The sequence below is a fragment of the Hyperolius riggenbachi genome, chromosome 4 (genome assembly GCF_040937935.1).
Source record: "Hyperolius riggenbachi isolate aHypRig1 chromosome 4, aHypRig1.pri, whole genome shotgun sequence".
Lineage (NCBI taxonomy): Eukaryota > Metazoa > Chordata > Amphibia > Anura > Hyperoliidae > Hyperolius > Hyperolius riggenbachi.
In genome coordinates, this window is record NC_090649.1 from 279,967,750 (window position 1) to 279,992,651 (window position 24,902).

Sequence of the window (24,902 nt, forward strand, 5' to 3'; positions counted from 1 at the left end):
TTTGAGAGCACTGAAACAAAAGTTTGCAACTCTCAGGTTGCTTGTAACAGATTAGTAGATCATGCAGGGAATTGCTGGAATGTGAGGGAAATGGCGATAGTGCAATTGCAGGACCACGTACGTACACACCTGCAGGAGATCATTTTTGCAATGAATCCAGGATTCTGTTCTCAGCAGCCTATATAGATATCACAATTTTCTACCATACAGGTTGGTTTGAGAGGATGAGTGTACTCTTGGTTGACTGTCATTAAAGGGGCACTATTGCTAATCTCATCTTTTTTAGTCCCCTTAAACATACATATGTCTTATTGGAGTTATGCTATTGCTCAGTATATAGTCGTATCAAAAGGTAATTTTACACTTGCAATAAACATTTAGAGCCAGGCAGTCACGTCAGTAGTTATACCTTTCCGATGCCAGTTCAGCATAAACCATTCTGTAGTAGGGAGGCATCTGTTACTGATCCTTGAGCTGCCGTTATTTTCAACCCCTCTGGCCAGCTCTACACACTATGAGATTTTATGGTCGATTTACTGTCAGATCGATTATTTCCAACATGTTCGATTTGCTTTTCGATCGATTTCTGATTATTTTCCGATCGATTTCCTATTAAGGTTAACAGAAATCGATTGGAAAATGCTCGGAAATCGATCGAAAAGCAAATCAAACATGTTGGAAATAATCGATCTGCCAGTAAATCGACCATAAAATCTCATAGTGTGTACCCAGCATTATTCTGTTCCATGTTGTAACTGCACTAATGTGCAGTTACTGAGCTCACAACAGCCGCCGTAGAGTGCAGGACGCAGCCTCCTCCGTACAGCGCAGGATGTACCTGTACGGCTGTGTGATGATATGCTGCCCGGCTGCCATGGACCCCTTTTGTGAAGCTGGCAATGAAACGGACACCTATTGTTGTCCATTTCCGTGGTAACCCTACCGCCTTCTGAAGTGTGCTAGGCAGCAGTGGCAGTGGCATCAAAGAGCAGACACAAGTGCTACAGCTGTGTCCTGCTTTGCATGTTGCCATAGTCATGTTGCCAGTCGGGTTACCATGGAAACGGACAACAATAGGTGTCCGTTTCATTGCCAGCTTCACAAAAGAGGTCCTTGGCAGCCGGGCAGCATATCATCACACAGCCATACAGGTACATCCTGCTTTACTGACACTTTAAAGCAAAATACTGCCATCTGAAAGTCCATTGTCCCTTCTTTTTACCATTTAATTACCCACTATAGTATCATAGACTTGGGCTACACATTCAGTAGTTGTAGCAGATGATGGTAAATGTCTAACCTGAGCCATTAAACCAAAGCCAACAACTCTTCTATGCAAAGCAAATGAGAAAGTCATCAGACTTCCCTAATAGTAATGCATTGGTGCAAATACAAGCCATGTTTGCTAACAAATATTATGCAGAGTATGACTGACAGAGACAGTGCTGGATTTGAAAATATAGGCATTTTTTGCACAGCTTTGTATAGTAATATATATACGTTACCTGACATATCTCCCCCTATTATGCCTTAGATTGATAATTAAATCTTGTCATTTATCGTTACGGGGATTTTAGCTAAACCTCTGGGAAGAGTACTTATTTTACTACTTCTCAGCAGAAGCCAATCCCTTTTAGATATTTGGTCACATACATAAATTCCACTTATTAAATAAATAAACAACATATAATCTAATAAAGGTGTCCATGAAAAGTGCATAACTGTCCTATTATAGACTTTACCGAAAGCATTGTGCAACACACAGTGTTGTAGACCATACTAATTAGGGCCAGTTAAATGTCCTTCCAGTGATCTGGTAAAACTTCTGATTGAAAGGATGAAAGAATTTGTGCAATTTGGTAATTACTGAGGGGTCAACCTCAGGATGTATGCGTCCCTTGCTACCTGCCAGGCACTTGTTGAAGACAATGTTAAATCGCAAGCAGTAGAACCCCCTGGTAGCATTAAAATACAGGTTATATTGACTTATCCTGGGTGGCAGGTTAAGAAATTGTTCTACCAATTGTAGTTCTGGCAGTGGTTCTGTGATGAGTCGATCCCCATCAACAACGTGAAACTGTTCAATGGGAAAATACTTCAGCCACCTTTCTAAATGCTTGGTGTAGATGCTGGTCCTCACTGCTTTATACTTAGTGTTCACCTCACAGGTACTGGGGTCCATGGCCATTTTTTCAAACTTATAGTAAGTCTTGTTCTTCCTCTCCTTGCCCTCCAACACCTGTGTATAATCAGAAATGGCTCTTGTTGTTGGTTCCCTAACAATGATTAATAGTTTAATGGATGAGTTCATTTTATAAATCCTTTCTGGAACCTCATCTGTGATGAAGTACGCAGGGCTTTTCTCTATAGTAATTTGATGCGGGTGAGAGTAGGGCATCTTTTTCCTGTACCATTCAATACCCTTTGCGTAGTTCTCATCGTTATCAAAAAAATGAATTTCTTGAGAGGCCTTGACAACTGCAGGGTGGAGATTGAGCATCTCAAGTAAGGCTCTTGTTCCTCCTTTTCTCACACCAATGATAATTGCCTTTGGCAGCTGCTGAACCAAATTGTGGAGAAGAATTTGCTCTTTTGTTGCATTGCCTTTTCGAAATTCATGTAGGAGTCCTCTCTTATACTGCATAGCACGAAGGGTGATTGCATCCTGATTCTGCGGACTGAGCCGACCTTCAATTGGGCAAATGGGCGGTAGTCTGTAATTAAAGGAAAAGAAGAAATAAGTGAGGTACATATGAACTATAATAATGCACATATGTACAGTATGTGGTCCTGGCAACCATCGACATCATTCTTACTTTTCTTAATGTGTGATTGCTCTAAATATTCTAAGATAAACTACATGTACCAATAGTTGAGTGAGAGGAATATTGAGGGTGTTGTTTATGACCTTATAAACAATGAGGTTGATTTTGTGAGGTTGATCTGAGCTCAGTACAGAGAACATACTGTAGGTGGTTCAGCAAGTACAAAAGTTAGATACTTATCTAGGTAGAGGGAAGCTTCTGGATAGTCCAGAAACCGTGTGAAATAGATGGGTTTTTACTGTTCACATGTAATCAAGCTGACATAAGGTTTATCCCTGTGATACAGTATATCTGAAGTGAAGGGATTGCCTTTTTCTCAGCAACAGAGGAGTTTCACTTTAGCCGAATGCTGTAGCCCATTGTCAAGCCTTGCCGCATGATATCCAGACCTTGGCATGTCACCTCCACTCTGTGCATTAACCATTTGCTCAGCAGGCAAATGGTTAATGCACAGAGTGGAGGTGACATGCCAATATATTTTTTTAAATATATACTGTAGAATATTCATTATTATTGACTAGGGCCCCATTTTAGGCATTTCATGTACCATTGAGTATAAGCAGATTTACCTAACTAACTAACTAACAAACAGCTACGAGAAACACGGTGGCTTAGTGGTTAGCACTCTCGCCTTGCAGTGCTGGATTCCCGGTTCGAATTCCAGATGGGGCACTATCTGCATGGAGTTTGTATGTTCTCCCCGTATCTGTATGGGATTTCTCTGGGCACTCCAGTTTCCTCCCACATCCCAAAAACATACAGATATGTTAATTGGCTTCCCCCTAAATTGGCCGTATACTACAATACATGCACTACACGTTACATACATAGACATATGTCTTTGGTAGGGATTAGATTGTGAGCTCCTCTAAGGGACAGTTAAGTGATAAGACAATATACTCTGTTCTGTCCTGTGGAAGATGTCGGCGTTATATATACAATAAATACTAAATAATAATAACTAATCTGACGTGCAATGTACCAAACTATATAATTTGAACAGCCATAAGAGTTAATAAAAACAATCTTGGAAAATAAAGATCCATCTGCCTGTCTGTCTACTGATGGAGTTAAATAGATTTATAGAGCAGCATCAGCATTTTGAAAGTAAGCCAGTAATGCAATGCAATTCTCATTAATTAAAAGTTTGCAGAGCTGCCACAGGTAATGATATGTAAAATGTTCTCAGCATTTTCACATGATTATAATCTACTCAGAACCTGATTTATTAAGGATAATTTCATCACCTGGATTGTATATCTCTCCAAATTCACTGTCCACAGGTTCTGGGCCTAATATTCATTGAAGAGCCACGTATTCAATCATGGCATCATGGACAAAATGATTGTTTGAAGGGAAGGTTCACGCAGCCCCTAAAAAAACGTCCTCCGGGCTGTACTGCACAGGCGCAGTAGTTCTGCGCCTGCGCAGTACAGCCCAGAGGACGTCCGATGACGCCAGCGCGCCCCCGTGAGGCGCATTTTGGAACGCAGAAGAGCCCGACCTGGAAGCCTGCCTGGTCAGGTCGGGTGCGCCACCAGAGAAGACCGGGAGCCTGCGGAGCGGCGCCGAAGGGAAGTCCTGCCTGCCACGGGCTGGAGGAAGCCCCAGGTAAGTGGATTTGTATTTTTATTTTTTTTAGGTGCTGCGTGAACCTTCCCTTTAAGGATTCTCTGGTCTGCATATCACTGGAAAACCTTAGGCTTGTTTTCCACGAGCAGCTGAAGGCAGTGAATTCACCACCTGTCAACTGCTCCTGTCTCCTGGTCAGGTACTTGCTAGCGCTCAGCACAGGCAGTGGATGGGTAACCCCCTATGTAGCAATTGCAGTGCTGAGACGCAGCATGAGACTTTTTTTCACCACCGGGTAACACCGCTGCGTGTCATAGATGACCCCCGTGGTGCTACTAAACACTGTCATTCGGCTACATGTAGTTGCAGCTGAATTGCACTTGTGGCCAGCAACTGGGTGGCTAAACTGCTCGACAGACGAGCAGTTTAGTCGTCTGTGGAAAAGAGGTCTTAAAGTAAACCTGAGATGAGGCAGGAGAGAAAATGAATACATCCCTGGGGCTTCCTCCAGCCCCCTCCAGCCTGATCACTCCCTTGTAGTCTTACGCTACCTCCTCCTCTGTCCGCAATCGTCTCCGGTAAGTCTGCAAGTCTGGGTCCAACTGCGCATTCACGGCTTTGCCATGTGTTCTCCGCCATTGCTCTCCTGTCACTGGGAGCGTCCTGTGCCTGCACAGTTCTACTAGGCAGAACACTCCCGGAAACAGGACCACAACAGGGGAGCGATCAGGCCAGAGGGGGCTGGAGGAAGCCCCAGGTATGTATACATTTCCCCTCCTGCCCCATCTCAGGTTCACTTTAAGCTACATACTCATCAGAAGATGGATCGGGGGAATCCATGGCAGCGCGACCTGACAAATGAGGGTTCCCCAATTCTTCTTCGTACAGTGGGAACAGGTGATGGCACACAACGGGCGTGAATGACAATTCAGACCATTGCGGCACGTAACGCGAGAGTCGTCGAGGATTTTAAAGATCCGATCCCCCATTACAACTGTAGTTGCTGCGCGTCCTAAAACATTGTTTGTGTAATTGTGCGCATATTCTCACATCACGGAAACAAATCACGCATCACACAAGAAATGCTGGTCACAAATAAAATAATGTGAACAGTCACATCGTGGGTATGTGCCTTTAGTGATCCTACAGATCTGACATGTATTTATCATTGACCACTTAGGATCATCACTAATGTATGACTGATTTATAGTATTTATTTATTAAACATATCATTACCTGTGACAGGTCAGCAAACTCATTGTATATACGCTAATATGTTCTTAGCTTGAGATGATTTATGTTGGACACACACTGGCAGACTGATTTTCATGAGGTCTGATTGTACAAATAGAGCAGGTTGTTTACTGAAGCAGATGTGCAATGGCTTCACTGTACTGATTTCAAACAGCCATTCTCCTTCTGGGAAAACTAGGACCTTTGCTATACAGTTATTATAGGGTAGGGGTGAAATGTGTACTTCAGTGATCACCTGCACTGGTTTTATATTTTGTCACAAATCTGAAAGATCTATCTGCCAACGTGTGTGTCCGGCATTAGTAAATCAAGTCCACAGTGTTAGAAATGGCAAATTAGGTTCAAATCCTTTTTGTTTGTTTTTTTCTTCTCTACAGGAACTGGAATTATCAGGGGCTTATCCAGAACTTTCTAATCAGATACACAAGCTAATAATTAATGAACTGATAACTTGATTAATTATTCAAACTGGCAGTCAATGAATCTTTAGCCTCCAAATCTGGGTCAATGCATTTTATTGCCTTATAACATACATATAATGCTGGGCATACATGGCTCGATTTTGCCGCTCGATTGATTCCCCGCTCGATTCCGCAGGCGATTGTCTTATCATCTGCTCGTTTTTCTTATCTTTTTGCATTGTCCTCAATGCAGAATCGAGCGGCGAAACGATGAGGCGAGAGATCAGATGTTTCAGAAATTATCTATCCAGCCATCTAAATGGCTCAGAATCGAGCCGTGTATTCCCAGCATAACACGATTAAAACAACGTTTGTGGTGGAATGTGTTGTAAAGCGCAAAGAAGAGGCTGATCAATGTACACCTTTATTGTGTAGCATTTTATGTGTCAATGTAGGTGCTTTTAGCAATGCACCATATCTTCTGCACTGTAACAACAGAATCATTGCATAGCAGCGCAACTGATAAGGTGTGAACTGTTCATAGACTTTGAAGCGTACTGTGTTATAGTGCACAGAACAGTGTCCCTAACAAAGCAACATGTTAGTGTGAAGGTACCCTAAGTCCTGTAGAAAGTTGCAGGTTCTTCTACATCTAATTCTCATTCTCTGATTATATTTTATTTAATTTGTAAAAACATGTGGTTAAACTTAAAAAGGAACTTTAAACCAGGATTGAACTTCATCCCAATCAGTACCTACTTTCATACGAGAAATCTTTGCCTTTTCTCGGATACAAAATCAGGGACATCTGTATGGCTGATTTAGAAGTGAAACCCCACCCACAGTGTGATGTCAGGGCCATGGCCCTGACAGTTTCCAGTCTGTGAACCTCATTGAATTCTGGGAAATAAAAGCTGTTTCCAACTGCCAAGCAAGCAGTATCTCCCTCTGTGTACAAAACTCCCAGTAAGCAGACATTCTTCAGAGGTCACCTGTGATAAATTTCAGAATGTAATTCAGAATGAGGAACGATTTTACAATGGGCAAATATTATTGACTAAATTATTTATAAATGATTATTGTAAAATAAATAAATAAGCAACTTCATTAAGTTTGTTATTTTTTACTACAGGTCCTCTTTAACGTTCATCTTTAATCATAAAATTATAGTTCCTCAAAGTCAGGGGTGTCCTATGATCCTGGCAGGCACCCAGGAAAACTCTGCCAGCTGGCCCCCCTGCTTAAAGTGAACCTGCAGACTAAAAATCTACTCAGCAGCACTGAAAAGGCTTGGTGTTTCTTTAACAGTTTCACAGCATCAGAACTTTGTTTTTCTTACATAAGCCTTATTTTTAGCTTTACAAAAGCTAAGCTCCGCCCCATCAAAGAAAACTGCCCGGGCTTTTTTTTCCCCTGATGCTGTGCAAAGCATGATGGGATTTCCTATGTTGTTATTCACGTTGCCTAACAACTGGGAGGGGTGATCAGGACACAGGACAGTTGGAACTGTGTATCATGCTCCCTATCACCTCCTTTCAACCAAAAAGATGGCTTCCCTCATGAAATCAAACATTTGCCTGTTCTTTTAAAACAGGGTGGGTAAGAGATTATATTACCTATCTATTTTAATTAACATAACTAATGTAACTTAATGACAGTATGTTTGTTTAGGCTGAAGTTCCTCTTTAACATCCATTCCATCCCCAACAAAGTTCGCAGTGCATGTGTCTTACTATGACCCCCCTCGCTGGCGTAAAAGGAGGGGGGCGTTTGGTAGCATAGAGGTTTAGAGTAGAGGCAAACAGCGGCACGGTCATACATAATCTCCCGCAGCTCTCGATGCATGTCACATGACGTGCTCTGATGGGAGCTGCAGGGGGATTGGCTGTGTTGCAGCTACAGTGAAGAGAGGAGTGAGGCAGATATGTTGCCTCGCTGCATAAAGGTAATGTATGATGCTGCTGCTCTGCTCTCCACCTCTGTGCCATCGGACCAGGCCCTCTTATTGTTAAGCCCCTGTATATTGTGTGAGAGTTATACAATTTCTAATTTAAATGTTTTCAAGATTTCCAGTACAATAACACTGTAAATTGGTGTGCTTGTAGAGTAGTAATTGCAGGTATCCATTTCAGACAAAAGCACAAAAAAACATACAATATAGCTCTTAATTGTAAACAGGAATGTAATAAAATTGGACTCACCTATCCAAGCTCCCAACTCTGGCAACTAGATAAAGGAGACTTCCAACAGCAAGGCTGCCTAGCACAAAGAGCTTCTGTCTCAGCAACGCCTGCTGTTTGAATAGCATGGCCCTCCATCAATCTTCAGGACTTCTTCAGTCTGTGGAGAGCAAGCGGCACACAGACCACTCATCAGCAAGTGGCGGTATACAAGCTAATGTTTATTAACACGCAGTCAATCACTCCTCAGCTCCCAGTCATTAAGTCGCACTTGAAAAAAATGCAAGAGTAATCATGACACTTCTTGGAAAGGGAAATTTACACATTCCGTAATTAAGTCATGTCATTCTAGGTATAAATTCTACAAGATTGTAAATAATATTTACACCAATATAAGCCACAGTAAACCTTCTTCCTGCAGGCTTTTCCATGCAGATGTATTCCATGTCAGGGGATGAAATACTGCCTGCACTAGTGCTTATGTAGCAAATCTAAGGGACTGTACAGCTCGATTAGGTCACATAACATATTTGTAAAGTGTTATTTTATATCATAAAATGTCATTGTGGTTTCAGGGCAGTGTAATGGCAAGATCCTCACAGAAAAGTATACGATATGAATTAGCCACCTATTACCATGGCCCAGGGATTTGCCATGGAATTTGGTAAATATTACTGAAATTATTATTATTATTATTATTATTGATTTATAAAGAGCCAACATAATCCATGGCGCTGTACAAAGTGAGAAAACTAACATGGGGTACATATTAATACAGACAATGATATACATCAAATACACTGGTATAAAATACAGGATTGGTAATTGCAATGACGAATGAAGCATAATGAATAAAATGTATAACAGAGTGAAAGCTATGAAATGTATAACAAATTCCAAGACACAAAAGGGTGAGAGAGCCCTGCCCTTGTGAGCTTACAGTCTAAAGGAAAAGTAAAATGAATTCTCCTGTGTTGATCTTATGTATGTTAACCGCTTCTGGACCACACTATTTATGTCCGTTTATCCCTGCCAGGGCCTAAATTTCAACTTCCACATTTGCCGCATACACGGCGCTCACGTCGTTCGCACCAATGCTGCAATGCTGTAAAATGCTTGCTCTGCTGTCACACTGACAACATAGTTCCATATCTTGGTCAATTTTCATTGGCTCCTGACCCCATGATCGCTGTGAGCCAATCACAGTCATCACTGCTCGTATTCTTGAAAAAAAAAGCTCTGGTCCTTAAGGGGCCAGAGACGCAAAGTATGGAAGAGGCTAAAGTTGCTGGGTAATACTGTACATGTTTACATTTTATATACAGTACAAAAAAATGAATATAATGCACAATATATAGTAGAAGAACATTGGCACTAAAGTATCAAAAGGAGCATCAGAGGAAGGCAGCTTTAGCCTATCTGAATATAAAGCATGCCTGAAGTTACATGTGCTATGATGAGATAAATGTGTATGTAATACCAGTCTGATTAAATACTTGCAAGTATTCCCTTTTCTGTATTTTTCTTCACTGTAAAGGATAATAATCCAGGGCTAGAAATCACAGTCTCTATTCAGTCAGGGAATACGGCAACTCTCCCTAACAACTCATTAGAGGTCAACTTCTGTGTGGCTGTACAAGAACTTCCAGTATTAGAATACCGGTAGTGGTAAAAAGTAGGTCATTATTACTCTCTCTGGGAGCTTGATCAATATTAGCAACAGCAGTCATGCAAGTGAAACACAGCAATGTCCGTACCTAGAGTTTTGACTCTTAAAGCCAAAATAAAAATAAAGAACTCCAGAAAAGTCTTACTTAGTAACAGAAATATAGATTGTATCTATCAATACAGTTGTTTCTTCAGTGTAATATCTGCAGGTCATTAATATCTGCATGTTGATTTTTGTCTGTTCTTGGTAACACCTGCCTTTTGCTGGTATTATTTATTTGTCATTGATATCGCCTGCCAATGGCAAAATCATTTTGTAGTTGTGAAAGTAAGCCTGAAACAGAAACAAAGTAAAAACTAATACTTACCTAAGTATTGGAAAGTCTTTGGATAGTCTACAGGCTTCCCCATTCCTCCTTGACCACTAAGCTGCTGGCCGAAACCCTCTTCACCTTTGTCGCCCATGCTTCTGTCCGTATATGAGCACGGCCATAGTGCATGGGTGCCAGCAGGGTTTGCACCTGCACAGAGTGTACTAGTTAAGGGCTCTGCCTCTGACACAGGAGACCAGGGTTTGAATCTCAGCTCTGCCTGTGCAGTAAGCAAGCACCTATTCAGTAGGAGACCTTAGGCAAGTCCCTAACACTGCTACTGCCTATAGAGCGTGTCCTAGTGGCTGCAGCTCTGGCGCTTTGTCTTGTCTTGTCACGGTAGCACAAAGTGCCACATGCATGGAGGAAAAAGTCGTGCACGAGCAGCTTCATGCTACTGCACCGGAGCGAACCTTACTGGTGCCTGCAAAGTATGCTGAACTCGCACATTGATGAGCATGCAGCCATGACCAAAATATTCAACAATTCTGTTGTATACTGTATGTTTTAGAGAGCCAGTGGTGCAAGGGAGGGGTGTAAGGAGGTCAAGGAAGCCTCTCAACTATCCGGAGTCATCCCATTATATGGATGCCCACGGCCCCATGCCGGTCATGGACTCCACCGCTGTTCTCCTGGTCCCCTCCATTTCTCTGCTCTCCCCCCAGTATATAGCTCAGTCGCGGGCAGTCGTGTTTCACCCTGCATGCCTGACCGTGACTTGCTCCCATTGGCGCAGGCACAGAATGGCCCGGGCGACAGGGGTGTGCGCGCGGCCGGGCTACACGTGCGCAGTGAACAACGACTGGCCGTAACTGAGCTATATACCAGCAGACACAGAGGAGGAATGGGGGCTCCCAGAGAACAGCAGTGGGGACCACGGCTGGCGTGGGGCTGGAGGAAGCCCCAGGTAAGTATAAAAGCTGCTTAGGTTTTCATCTCTGGTACACTTTAAGTGTCTAGGGCGCAGATGCACAAAAGGCGAGTAAATGTGCCATGCACAGGCAGCACACAGTAATTTCACCGGTACTAAGCTGGGGAAGAACCACCCGTTACCCTTTCAATAATGCTGCACGGTATCATAGCAACGCATGCTTTATTGAGTTAATGTGCCTGGCATTAATAGAGTTGGGACAGTGGTCCCCTAGCGCTAGTATTGGTAAAATTGCCATGCATTTTATATGCACAGGCAAATTCACCAGCCTTTTGTGCACCAAGCCCCAGGTTTTCTTTTTCTTTTGTTTTTTTTTTCTTGAGGTGCGCTTTCATTGGTTATATCTGCAAGTTCTTGGATATTGCTTGCCGTTGTGGATAATCACCATACTTAACTGACCTGTTTATTACCTGCAACTACAATTAATAGAATTGTTCCTCCAACAGTAAATGAGCTGAGATAAACATTAACTTAAATTCACAAACAGCCGTAATTAAGTTAAAATCTCATTTTGTTATCCCAGTTTATCTTTTTCCAGTTCAATAGCCTAGTTTTTATTGCGTGTAGTTTTGGTGTAATATAACCTCCAAATGTTTTAAAGGGAATGTATAGTTTTATATATTCAATTTATGAATATATTATGCTTAGCACTAAAATGCATATTTTTTTATTACAAACATATTGAATGTACAAATAAATGTTTATTTTTAAGTTCTGCCTGCTGTTTTAACTGGCAAGAAATTTAAATAGACAAACATTTTGGAAGTCTCTAAAAACACTTAGGCTGACCAACCTAAGCAGTACTTTTTAATAGGAGTGCCTTTTGGTCTCTTTTAGTCCCCTATACTTTCCTTGTGGTTTTGAGTCACCCCGAGCTGCTTGGTTTCTGTGTTACCAATTAATTTTCTTTAAAGGGGAACTTCAGCCTAAACAAACATACTGTCATCAAGTTACATTAGTTATGTTAATTAGAATAGATAGGTAATATAATCTCTTACCCACCCTGTTTTAAAAGAACAGGCAAATGTTTGTGATTCATGGGGGCTGCCATCTTTGTCATGGGGGCAGCCATCTTTTTGGTTGAAAGGAGGTGACAAGGAGCAGGAGACACAGTTCCAACTGTCTTGTTTACTGATTACCCCTCCCAGCTGCACACGCTAGGCTTCAAAGGTCAAATTCAAAATGTAAAAAAAAAAAAATGCACCAAAACAGCAGAATGAGAACAACAACTTTAGAAATCCCATCATGCTTTGCACAGCATTAGGGGAAAAAAGCCCGGGCAGTTTTCTTCTGTGCAGCTAAAAATGAGGCTTGTATAAGAGAAGCAAAGTTCTGATGCTGTGAAACTGTTAAAGAAACACCAGGCCTTTTCAGTGCTGATCGATTTTTAGTCCGGAGGTTCACTTTAAGAAATAAAGTATAACATAGACTACAGTGAAACCTTGGTTTGCAAGCATAATTCATTCCAGAAACATGCTTGTAATCCAAAGCACTCTTATATCAAAGTGAATTTCCCCATAAGAATTAATGGAGACCCAGTTGATTTGTTCCACAATCCAAAAACAGTTATAGAAAACAGTATAGAATAATAATGTAAACAGGCCTTTCACTATAACTAGCAGAATCATTGCCATCTGTTGGCTCGCCCCAACCTTTATTTTCTGTGTGTGTGTGGTTTTTAACAAGGAACTTCTCCAATGACAGTTACTTTTGAGAATATCATGGAAATGGGACTTTGCACAGTCTCTACAATCAAATTAAGTACAATTAAGTACAATCCTGCAGAGCCAAAGGGAGGGGAACTATCAGCTCATTTGTGATAATGTGATGCATGTATACTTTTTTGCCTGTATATCAAGACATTGCTTGTATATCAAGTCAACATTTCACTAAAAATGTTGCTTGTATTACAAAGTGCTCATAAACCAATTTACTCTCAATCCAAGGTTTTACTGTATATGCTATCCCAAACACATATGTAACACAGCATATAGACATTTTATACAAAGTCACCTCTATATCAAATAAAGTTCAGGTGTATACCTTCTGTGATAACATCATTATTATTAATTTATATAGCACTGACATATTCTGCAGTTTTACAGAGTATGCAGTCCTGTCATTAACTGTCCATCCAAAGAGCTCACAGTCCAATCTCTAGGTTAGCCACCCACAGTCAATTGTCTCTACCATTGTCTAAAGGTGGCCATACACTGGTCGATTTTTTACTTTGATCGATTATTATAACCAATAAATGAATCGAATGGATCAAAAATTAAGTTGACATTTTTTATGTAGAATTGATTCTTATTGGAAGATATTTGATCAAATTTGATCGAGTATGTTGGGTTATTTCAATTGATCAATTCATTAATTCATAATTAATTTAAATAAATTAAATAAATTAAATAAATTAAATAGAAAGCTTTTCATAATGTATATGTACTCCTCCGCCATTATTTCTTCATGAAGCCAGTTCTTATCTTTGAATTTTTTTCTACACACATCCCTGCATAGAAGATTAGGATCTGATGAAGAGAAATTGTACAAAAAGTAATCTTTTAAGAAACCGCTGGTAGTTTTGGTAAAAAGAGTATCACATACAGAACTCAACATTCTTTTTTTGTAGTGAGCAGTATCTAAAAGTACCAGCAGGTGTCACCAGCTGACCATTTTACTGTAATATACTGTGGAATCTGTTCTAAAGCACATTTCCTTTCTAGCTAAGGGATTCCACAAAATGTTGACATCGTTAACCACAATGCTGATTTTCACAATTCAATAATGATATAAAACTGACAGTAAAATCATTAATTAATTCAGAAACCTTGTAATTAAGAGATAACACGAACAATCACTTCAAATGAATGTACCAAGATAAGCACAGCATGGATGTTTTTTCAAGGCAATAAATATCAGCCTGAAGAAGTGGTGGAGAAGGGAATAGAGCAGGTTGGTAGAGAAGACAAAAAAAAAAAGACAGTAGCCAAGGGGAGCATTTTTAGTTAGGTGCTCCAAGCTAATCTTCTACTTTCCTTTGACACTTATGACCTGATGAAGCAGGAAGTTACCGGCAAAATGTGTTGCCACGTGTCTAATATACTGAGTTGTTCACTTCATTGTCTTTCAGCCAATTTTTTATTTCAAAATATATTTACTGAGTTTTTGAAAACAGTAAATTGTTACATACTTACATATTCCCACATAGGGAAAATCATAGATACTTAGCGGAAAAACAATATCCTCACACTATGGGCTGAATTCACAAAAGTGTGATAACTGCTCTCACATCAGTTATCACGCGATGTGCCGGCGCGCCGAGGTTTGCACGCGTACACCACTACTCCATGTGATAAAGGAAGGTTTGCACACGATCGCCGCGGCTGATCGCGCACAAACCTTGCTTTATCATGTGGAGTAATGGTGTACGCATGGAAACCTCAGCGCCCCGGAAGATCGTGTGATAACTGATGTGAGAGCAGTTATCACACTTTTGTGAATTGAGCCCTATGAATACATTACATAAGTCCATATGCAATTCACTTTTTTCCTGACTTTTTTCTTAGGTGATATTTTCACATCTTGCTAATAAAATTGCTAATAAAATGCCTTTTAAACCTACAGCAAGCAAGAAAGTACTCAATATAATTTGATAGTACTTGTTTGCTACTTTTTCAATTGCAAATGGCTTAAAAGGTATTATAAAGAGAAGGTGAGAAAACTCAGGAGAAAAGGTTACCGTAATTGCATATTGGTCAAATATGCATTTAACTTTTTCTCTTGAGTTTTCTCATAGGTGATATTTTTACAATTTCACATTAAGATGCCTTATATACAACAGCAGGCAAGCATATACTCAAAATGATTTTGATGATACTTTAATTTCAAAGGGCTGAAAAGTTATTAAAGATAAAAAATTATCTGCTAGGAGAAAACTCAGGAGAAGAAGTAAATTGCATATGGGCCATGGGCTCTTACTCAATTCACTTTTTCTTCAACATGATCATTTTCACACCTTATCAATACAATTCCTTTTAAGCCACCAAGCAAGCAAAACAATACCCATAATAATACTTGACAGTACTGTTTCCACCTACTTTTTGGTACTTTTTTTAATGTGTAGAGTGCTGAAAGAAAACATAGAAGAAAACTGCATACGCTTAGCTCTATGAAAGAAGATAATGACAAACAAATGAGTTAAAGTGGACCTGAATTCTTGCACAGGACAGAAGGAAAGCATAGAGAAATGTGCACTGTATATATTTAGAGACAAGACAAGACACAGAAAATTTATATCGCGCCTTTCTCCTGGTGGACTCAAAGCACCAGAGCTGCAGCCACTAGGACGCGCTCTATAGTCAGTAGCAGCGTTAGGGAGTCTTGCCCAAGGTCTCCTACTGAATAGGTGCTGGCTTACTGAACAGGCAGAACCGAGATTCAAACCCAGGTTGCTTGTGTCAGAGGCAGAGCCGTTAACCATTTCACTATCGCGCAGTTTAGCCTGTCTAATTTACCCTCATCTGTGACTAATCACAAGTTGAAATTTTATCTCTTAGCTGTGTCAGCTGACTGCCATGGCAGAGCAGCTAATTTGTAAATAAAGGATGTTAACAATATGTCTGCTTCCATGGAAGCAGGAAGTATACACTCTGCAGAGTTTTTGCAGGATTTGTATCAGCTATAACAAATAAATGATTTTCTTTGAAGGTTATTATGCTGTTGTGTATCTTTTAGAAGATTTGCTCTGAGTCAGTGGCGGACATACGTGCCACCGCACGAGGGCCCCTGAAGTTCCGTTGCTTCAGGGGCCCATTAAGTATTTTTTTTTTATATATATATATATTTTTTTTTTCCCCCTGGGGGGCCCCGACTCCTATCCTCCCTCCCTCCCTCCTTCACCTCGGGGGCCCCCCTCCCGGTATGCGCGTCGGGAGAGCGGCAAATATAGGATGTCTCCGGGGTTCCAGGCAGGCGCTAGAGGCTCAGCGGCCGCTTGGTCTCCAATGTCTCCAACTCTATATACGGCTCGCTACTAAACCAGGAAGTAGCGAGCAGTATACAGAGTTGGAGACATATTGGAGACCAAGCGGCTGAGCCTCTAGCGCCTGCCTGGAGCCCCGAAGACTTCCTGTATTTGCTGCCCTCCCGCCGCGCATACCGGGAGGGGGGCCCTCCGAGGTCAGGAAGGGGGGGAGGATAGGAGTCGGGCCCCCCACCCGGCTACTTGCCTACCTACCTACCCACCCAGCTATCTAACCACCTACCCACCCGCACCCGGCTACCTACCCACATGGCTACCTACCCACCCACCAGGCTTCCTACCTACCTACCCACCTGACTACCTAACCACCCACCCGACTACCTACCCACCCGGCTACCTACCCACCCGGCTACCTACCTAACCACCCACCCGGCTACCTACCTACCGGGCTAGTTACCAACCCACTCACCCACCAGGCTACCTACCCACCCGGCTACCCACCCACCAGGCTTCCTACCTACCTACCTACCCACCTACCCACCCACCCACCAGGCTACCTACCTACCTACCTACCTACCGGGCTAGTTACCAACCCACCCTCCAGGCTACCTACCCACCTGGCTACCTACCTACCCACCCACCAGGCTACCTACCCACCCAGCCACCCACCAGGCTACCTACCCACCCGGCTAAGGGCTACCTACCCACACACCCACCAGGCTTCCTACCTACCTACCCACCCGGCTACCTACCTACCTACCCACCCTGCTACCTACCTAACCACCCACCCACCCGGCTACCTACCTACCAGGCTAGTTACCAACCCACCTACCAGGCTACCTACCGACCCGGCTACCCACCCACCAGGTTGCCTACCTACCTACCCACCCACCCGGCTACCTACCTACCTACCGGGCTAGTTACCAATCCACCCACCTGGCTACCTACCCACCTGGCTACCTACCCACCAGGCTACCCACCGACCCACCAGGCTACCTACTCACCCACCAGGCTACCTACCCACCCAGCTACCCAGCCACCCACCCGGCTACCCACCCACCAGGCTACCTAAAGGCTACCTACCTACCCACCCACCCGGCTACCTACCTACCCACCCACCTGGCTACCTACCTACCCACCCACCCGGCTACCTACCCACCCACCCACCAGGCTATCTACCCACCCGGCTAAGGGCTACCTACCCACCAGGCTACCTACCTACCCACCAGGCTACCTACCCACCCGGCTAAGGGCTACCTACCCACCCACCCACCAGGCTACCTACCTACCCACCCACCAGGCTACCTACCCACCCGGCTACCCACCCACCCAGCTAACCAGCCACCCACCCGGGTACCTACCCACCCACCAGGCTACCTACCCACCCGGCTAAGGGCTACCTACCTACCCACCCACCAGGCTACCTATCCACCCACCCACCAGGCTACCTATCCACCCAACCACCCATGGGAGCTGCGCTCCGGATGGAGGCTGGGACAGGAGGTCTGCTGCTGCAGGTGAGTAAATGTTTTTGTTTTTTTATTTATATTAGCAGGTGTATGTTCTGGGCAAATCTGCCAACATGATTGCACATATTTTCTGGGCATATCTGCCGACTTGATTGCACGTATTTTCTGGGCATATCTGCCGACTTAATTGCACGTATTTTCTGGGCATATCTGCCGACTTGATTGCACGTATTTTCTGGGCATATCTGCTGACTTGATTGCACGTATTTTCTGGGCATATCTGCCGACTTGATTGCACGTATTTTCTGGGCATATCTGCCGACATGATTGCACGTATTTTCTGGGCATATCTGCCGACATGATTGCACGTATTTTCTGGGCATATCTGCCGACATGATTGCACGTATTTTCTGGGCATATCTGCCAACATGATGTGTATTTTCTTGAGAAAACCTGCACAATTATATGAATTTTCTGTGGAAAGGGTCACCAAAACTTGGGCCCACTGTCTTTGCGTTGCACTTTTCAAGGGAACCTAAGGTGAGAATAATCTTGAGGCTGCCATATTTCTCTCCTTTTAAGCAATACCAGTTGCCTGGCTGCCGTGCTGGTCCTCTGCCTCTTATTCTTTCAACCATAGACCCTGAACAAGCATGCAGCAGGTCAGGGGTTTCTGACAATATTGTCAGAACTGAGAAGATTAGCTGCATGCTTGTTGCTGGTGTAATTCAGTTTATTACTGCAACCAAATAGATCAGCAGGGCCGCCAGGCAACTAGTATTGTTTAAAAGGAAATAAACCCTCACCCCGGGTTCGCTTTAAATTACAGTTAGCTCCGCCCTCATCCGGTCATTGCCACGCCCATTTTTTGCCACACCGCTACGCGCCGCAGGTTCTATCCACACCTATTTTTTGCCGCGGCACGCGATGTAGCCACACCCATTTTGCACAGGGGCCCAATGCTGGCTGTGTCCGCCACTGCTCTGAGTTCCTGTCAACTGTAGTTAACATAATAAATAAAATTGCTTATTGTTTACAATATTCATTTATAAATGTTTTAGTCAATGTTTGCACATTGTAGAATCTTTCCTTACCCTGAATTACTTTCTGGAATTTAGCTTTAGTAGGGGCAAGTGATGTGGAAAGTTTGTTTCTGAGAGTTCTATGCACAGAGGGAGATACGGCTTGCTTGGCAGTTGGAAAAAGCTGTTATTTCCCACAATGCAATGAAAATTCACAGACAGCAAACTGTTAGGACCATGGTCCTGACATCACATTGTGGGAGGAGTTCTACCAGAATATCAGCCATACAGACCAAGCTGATGATCTAATTGAGAAAAGGAAAAGGGGGTAAGGGGGGAGTAGAGCGGACCCGATTGGGATGACCACTCATAGAGGGAATGACTGCCACATAGACCAGAGAGCATGTTAAAGGACAACTGTCACGAAAATCTTAAAATTTAAAATAAACACATACAAATAAGAAGCATGTTTCTTCTATAGTAAAATCAGACATGAATTAGTTCTCTCCTATGTTGAAGTCACTTACAGCAGGTAGTAGAAATCTGACATTACCGACAGCTTTTGGGCTGGTCTATTCCTCCATGGGAGATTCTCAGCATGGCCTTTATTCTTTATAGACACTCCTTGAAAAAGATGCTGACCAGCCTCCATGCTCGCTGTACAGTTTTTTGGCAGTTGAACGAAGCAACTGAAAATAAAGAAAACCCTGAGAATCCCCCATGAGGAGATGAGCTAGTCCAAAACCTGTTGGTTCTGTCAGATTTCTACTACTTACTGTAATTGACAGCAACATTTGAGATAAGTAATTTATGGCTCATTTTACTCTGGGAGAAATGTACTTCTTATCTCCATATGTTTACATATATTTTCAATTTTAATATTTTCGCAACAGTGGTCCTTTAAATAAGAATTTTTCCCTAAATAGTAACCAGCCACCACAGTTCCCTTCCTATGCACCATCCAATGGGGTAACAATAGCCTCTGCAATCCCTTCGACTTCAGGGGACCAGGGCTATAGAACCCTACTCTTCCTCCCCCCTTAAGAAGAGTAAAGTGCAGTTAGCACTGTGTTATTTACCTATTACACACTGTATCGGGTTTCCTTCTCCTCAGGGCATCACGACACGCTGACATCCACTGGCGTAGGGATACCCATAGTAGCCGTAGCAGCTGCTATGGGCACCTGATCCCAGTGGCAGGAAACTTTTTGCTCTGTTTGCTTTTAAAACATTCATAAATTGTATTCTTCACTCAATACCCTTCCTGCCCCCTGGAACGCCACTAACTCTCTGTGCACGCAGCAAGCAGATGAAGGGGACTATTTTTCCCCTGCATGCAGCCTACTGATGAATACCTCCCTGGCTGGGCGGCACCTCCAGGATTCTTCCCAGTGCCACTTAGCTCTGCAGAAGCAGTCAGCATCTTTAATTTGATTACTCATCGATACAAGTCACATTGATGAGAGACGCTGGCTGGAGCCTTAGTACCAGACACTAGGTGGTACCAGACACTAGAGTGAGTGTGTATGTGTACTATGTGTGTTTTGTCTACTGGAGGGTGAGTGTGTATGTGTACTATGTGTGTTTTGTCTACTGGAGGCTGAGTGTGAGTGAGTGAGTGTGTATGTCTACTATGTGTGTTTTGTCTACTGGAGGCTGAGTGTAAGAGAGTGAGTGTGTATGTGTACTATGTGTGTTTTGTCTACTGGAGGCTGAGTGTGAGAGAGTGAGTGTGTATGTGTACTATGTGTGTTTTGTCTACTGGAGGCTGAGTGTGAGAGAGTGAGTGTGTATGTGTACTATGTGTGTTTTGTCTACTGGAGGCTGAGTGTGAGAGAGTGAGTGTGTATGTGTACTATGTGTGTTTTGTCTACTGGAGGCTAAGTGTGAGAGAGTGAGTGTGTATGTGTACTATGTGTGCTTTGTCTACTGGAGGCTGAGTGTGAGTGGGTGAGTGTGCATTTGTGTACTATGTATGTTTTGTCTACTGGAGGCTGAGTGTGAGAGAGTGAGTGTGTATGTGTACTATGTGTGCTTTGTCTACTGGAGGCTGAGTGTGAGTGCGTGAGTGTGCATTTGTGTACTATGTGTGTTTTGGCTTCTTCTGGTGTATGTGTGTGTGTGGCTGATGGTGTAATGGTTAAGGGCTCTGTCTCTGACACAGGAGACCAGGGTTCGAATCTCGGCTCTGCCTGTTCAGTAAGCCAGCACTAATTCAGTAGGAGACCTTTGGCAAGTCTCCCTAACACTGCTACTGCCAATAGAGCGCGTCCTAGTGGCTGCTGCTCTGCTCTGGCGCTTTGAGTCCGCAAGGAGAAAAGCGCAATATAAATGTTATTTGTCTTGTCTTATCTTGTAATATCAGGAGCCAGGACCAGGATAGTTGAAACACTCAGTCCCTGATATTGCACAAACATAATCAGTATAATCTTGCTAGTGCCAGAAGTCATAAACGACAACTTATTGACCACAGGATTTCTTACTACACCACCTTCTGAATAGTTGCTGATGACTTAGGGGGGGGGGGGGGGCAATTTTCTATGAGGCCCAGTGAGTTATAACTACGCCTAGGTAAATGTAACAGCGCTCCTTGCACTTACACTGCACAAGAGAAGTGGAGCAGCTGACCACTACGGTGGAGAACCAATTGTCCAGCCATGGAGTGTAGAGGGGGCCACAATAATTTTGCTGGGGACCTAGGCCGCTATTGTTATGCCTCTGGCACCAACCACAAATTACAAAGTGCTACTCTGCTGAGCTTGTCAGTGTGGCTTCCTCTAGAGCCTGGACACTTACAGAAAGCTAACGCTCGGAACTCAGCAGCAATATTTCTTTGTAAGAAAGAGGTCCTTTTTCTTTTTTGTTAGTTTGTTTGTTTAAAATATAACCCTGAACTGGTGACTGGTATGTGTGCCTCACAGATTTATGGAGCTTGCAAGATCGACAGGCGTGCTTTAAAGTAGGATGCTGCTGAGGGTTTAATTTCTGCCTGACTGTGCCTTTATATAGCAAAAGGATTTAACAGAACAGAGAGTGATACAGACAGTACAAGGCTGAGCATGAATAGGAATGACATCACTAAGTACTAAGTAAACACAATATATCCAAGTAGTTAACATTTGTGTTCTAAAGGAGTACTGCAAAGAGCCCTTAAGCTTTTCACATTAAATGCTGAGAGTACACTGAAGCATATAATAAACCTTCCAGAATACTAACTTGACTGTTCTTAACACTTCAGTATTCCCTGCCATTCATTTTAACGACAGAAAAAGGAAATGTAATAGGAATAGATGAATGTTCTCTGTAAAGCAAAAGAGTCTTTGTTATATGAAGAAAATGTAAAAAATAAATAAGACTATGTTTTTATTTTGTTTGGACTGATATGGAGTCCTCCGGATTGCTGTTTGTTGTACATTCAGCCAATCGTAGTTTCAGGATGGCATGCCATTTTTTTAAAGGATTGTTGCCAGCTCAGTAATTACAATATTTCTTTCCTCTAAATGAAATATTCAGAAAAACATGAGCTGCTGGGTGTACTTGAGAACTGCTGTTGAGATACACTGTTCTGGATACTTGTTTTTGGCCTATTCATTTAATCCTGGATTACAGCCTATGGGACAGAACTCGGCTCGCCAACTCATTCTAGCTCTTCGCAGCCAAGGCTTGTCTAATACATCAGAGTATGACTGTGTGTTCCTTCCTGGTTCCCTCAGCCCATCACAAACTGAGTGAAGATACATACACTCCACTCGCTTCTGTCAGTCAAGTGAACAGACAGGGAGGTGCAGAGCTGCAGCCATTCAAACTGTTTAATTTCAGTAAGCCAAGAGTGCCACTGCTGTCTGTGATTGGCTCACAGAAAGTGTTGCAGCCAATCAACCTCAAGTCTCCTGGGTGGCAACCAGAAGTGAGGATGGCCACCACTCTGCAGATCTACCACCTACCACCATGCCAGTTGTGTGTATTAAATTGGATTAGGTACAGGGGTAGGAAAGGAAGTAACATATAGGGCACCAGCAAGGCACTCTCTACGGACAGGTGAATGGGCCAATACTAGAAGGCTTCTCGGTGTCCCTGGGGCTCACCTGAGCATCTCATTACGCAGACATATCTGCCTGTAGAAATCTATCATAGAGAAAAGTCTCACAGTCAAAGGGGTATATCTGCTTGTAATGGAGGCATATCAACCCATTATGGGTTATTATCTGCCTGACTGATGAGAATCTGCCTCACATTAGAGAGCTGTCTGGCAATGGATGCCTGCATTTCAATAGAGAATCTGCTTGTTAATAATGTATCGATTTATCTTCCTGTCAGTGGAATATTTGCCAGTCATTTGGTATCTGCCTGTCAGTGATGTACTTATTTTTATTGTATATATTCCTGTCAGTGGAGTCCGTACTTGTCATTGGGTATCTGCCTTTCAGTGATATTGGGCTTATGTAGTGGGCTACTAATGTAATGAAGGTACATGTTGGGCTATACATGAGTGGAATGTTAAAGACAATTCACATTGAAATGGGTAATACAGAGGTAGCTTAAAGTGGACCCAAACTCTTGTACAGCCCAAAGGCAAAGCTTTCATTCCATGTATAAGTGCTTTAGAGTTTAGAAATCAATTGCAGTGTGTCCTGTGTCTTTGTTTAGCTACATCAGAATGTAATTAGTCTTATCAGTAGCTGTGGCTCACAGCACTGCCATGGATTTGCTTCTGCAGGAAGAACAGAGACTTAAAGTGTACCAGAGATGGTACACTGGCCATTATTTATACTTACCTGGGGATTCCTACAGCCCCATGAGCACCAGGGCTTCCCTCGCCGTCCTCCTCAGGTCTCCCATTCTAGTGCTATGACTCCTACGTTGCCTTTTTGGCATGCTTGGACCAGCCGTGCGCATGCCCACGCCGTGATCCCGTCCTCCGGAGCGCTCTGCGCCTACGCAGTACTACTGCGCAGGCACAGAACACTCCAGGGACGGGAGTGCGACAAAGAGTGCGCCGAAGGCCGCGACTGCCCGGATTACCGGGAGTTATAGCGGCAGAATGGTGGACCAGAGGAGGACGGCGAGGGAAGCCCAGGTAAGTTTAAATGAAGGCTAGGAAACCATCTCTGGTTTCCTTTAACTCTCTCTCTCTCTCTGTGTTTTCTGCACTGTTCATCCACTTCATCCAAAGGTTATCATGCTGTTGCTAATCTTTTACTATGCCACTTCCACTGCTACGCTTTGCATCTCTCAAAACTGGGCCACCTTAGCCCCTGGGGCCCCCCTGTAATGGCAGGAGTCAATGGGGCTATTGTTACTAACTGGAGATTTCTTTGGAAGATATAGGAATGCCTCAGGATGATATTTTTCTCCCAAGGCCCAATCAATTGAAATTTCATGGAGTGCTTCTTTAAACTTGTGAACGTGATGTGCTATTACGGGCTGGAAGAGTTACAAATAAAAAATAAAATCTGTAATATTTCTATCTGCTGTGTACTTGCAGAAACACACACAGCCAGAACAGATTGTGCTTCTAGAGATAGTGCGCCATGTGCAGACAATGAATCCAAAATTCCCATTTAAATACCATCTCATTGATATATCTGTGCTAATCTTATTCATTACATTAGCATAAGGAATGCTGTAAGATTTACTCCAAGCGAATCTCCCCAAATACCATGTGTAGAGCACATCCTTCTTTTGAGTCTGTATATAAAATATTTATCATATGTCACAGTCCTCCTCTGGCACAGTTTTTGCAGAATCATATTCATTTATTCTGAGCATGTGGTAAATTGCACAGAAATGAGAAGCATTACAGCTGCAGGAGCTGATTACAGGGTTTTGTTTTTCCTACCTTACTCCAACATTTATAAAAGTCAGACGAGGCTAAGGATTATTCCAACTCGCACAACAGATTTATTAGCAAATTATAGTCTAAAAATAAGAGAAAACATGTATTTTCTTTGATAAGTACCAACGAGTTAAAGAAGAACGCAGCATAGTTTAAATAAAAGTATACCGGTATATCAGTTATTTTAATCAACTTTTAAAGGAAACCTGAGATGAAAATAAACTGGTGAGATAAATAATTGTGTCTATCCTCCTACTCCTTTTTTTTAATTCCACAGTTTTATTTTCTTTCTATCAGCTAAAAAAAATAGGTTTATTGGTGTATTGTCTAAACCAGTGTTTCTCAAACCTGTCCTCTTGAATCCCCAACAGTGCATGTTTTGCAGGCAACCT

General features: G+C 42.8%; 1 protein-coding gene across 3 annotated transcripts in view; it reads right to left on the reverse strand.

Moving 5' to 3' along the window:
• Positions 1-900: 900 nt before the first annotated feature.
• Positions 901-24,902, reverse strand: part of HS3ST5 (heparan sulfate-glucosamine 3-sulfotransferase 5) — a 382,330-nt gene continuing 358,328 nt past the window's right edge. For all 3 annotated transcript variants that reach the window (XM_068279461.1, XM_068279462.1, XM_068279460.1), the window contains 2 exons: positions 8,254-8,392; positions 901-2,714 (listed from right to left, as the gene is read on the reverse strand). In XM_068279461.1, coding sequence (XP_068135562.1) covers positions 1,784-2,714; positions 8,254-8,360 — 1,038 coding nt within the window. In that variant the 5' untranslated portion in view covers positions 8,361-8,392 and the 3' untranslated portion in view covers positions 901-1,783. The remainder of the gene's footprint in view (positions 2,715-8,253; positions 8,393-24,902) is intronic.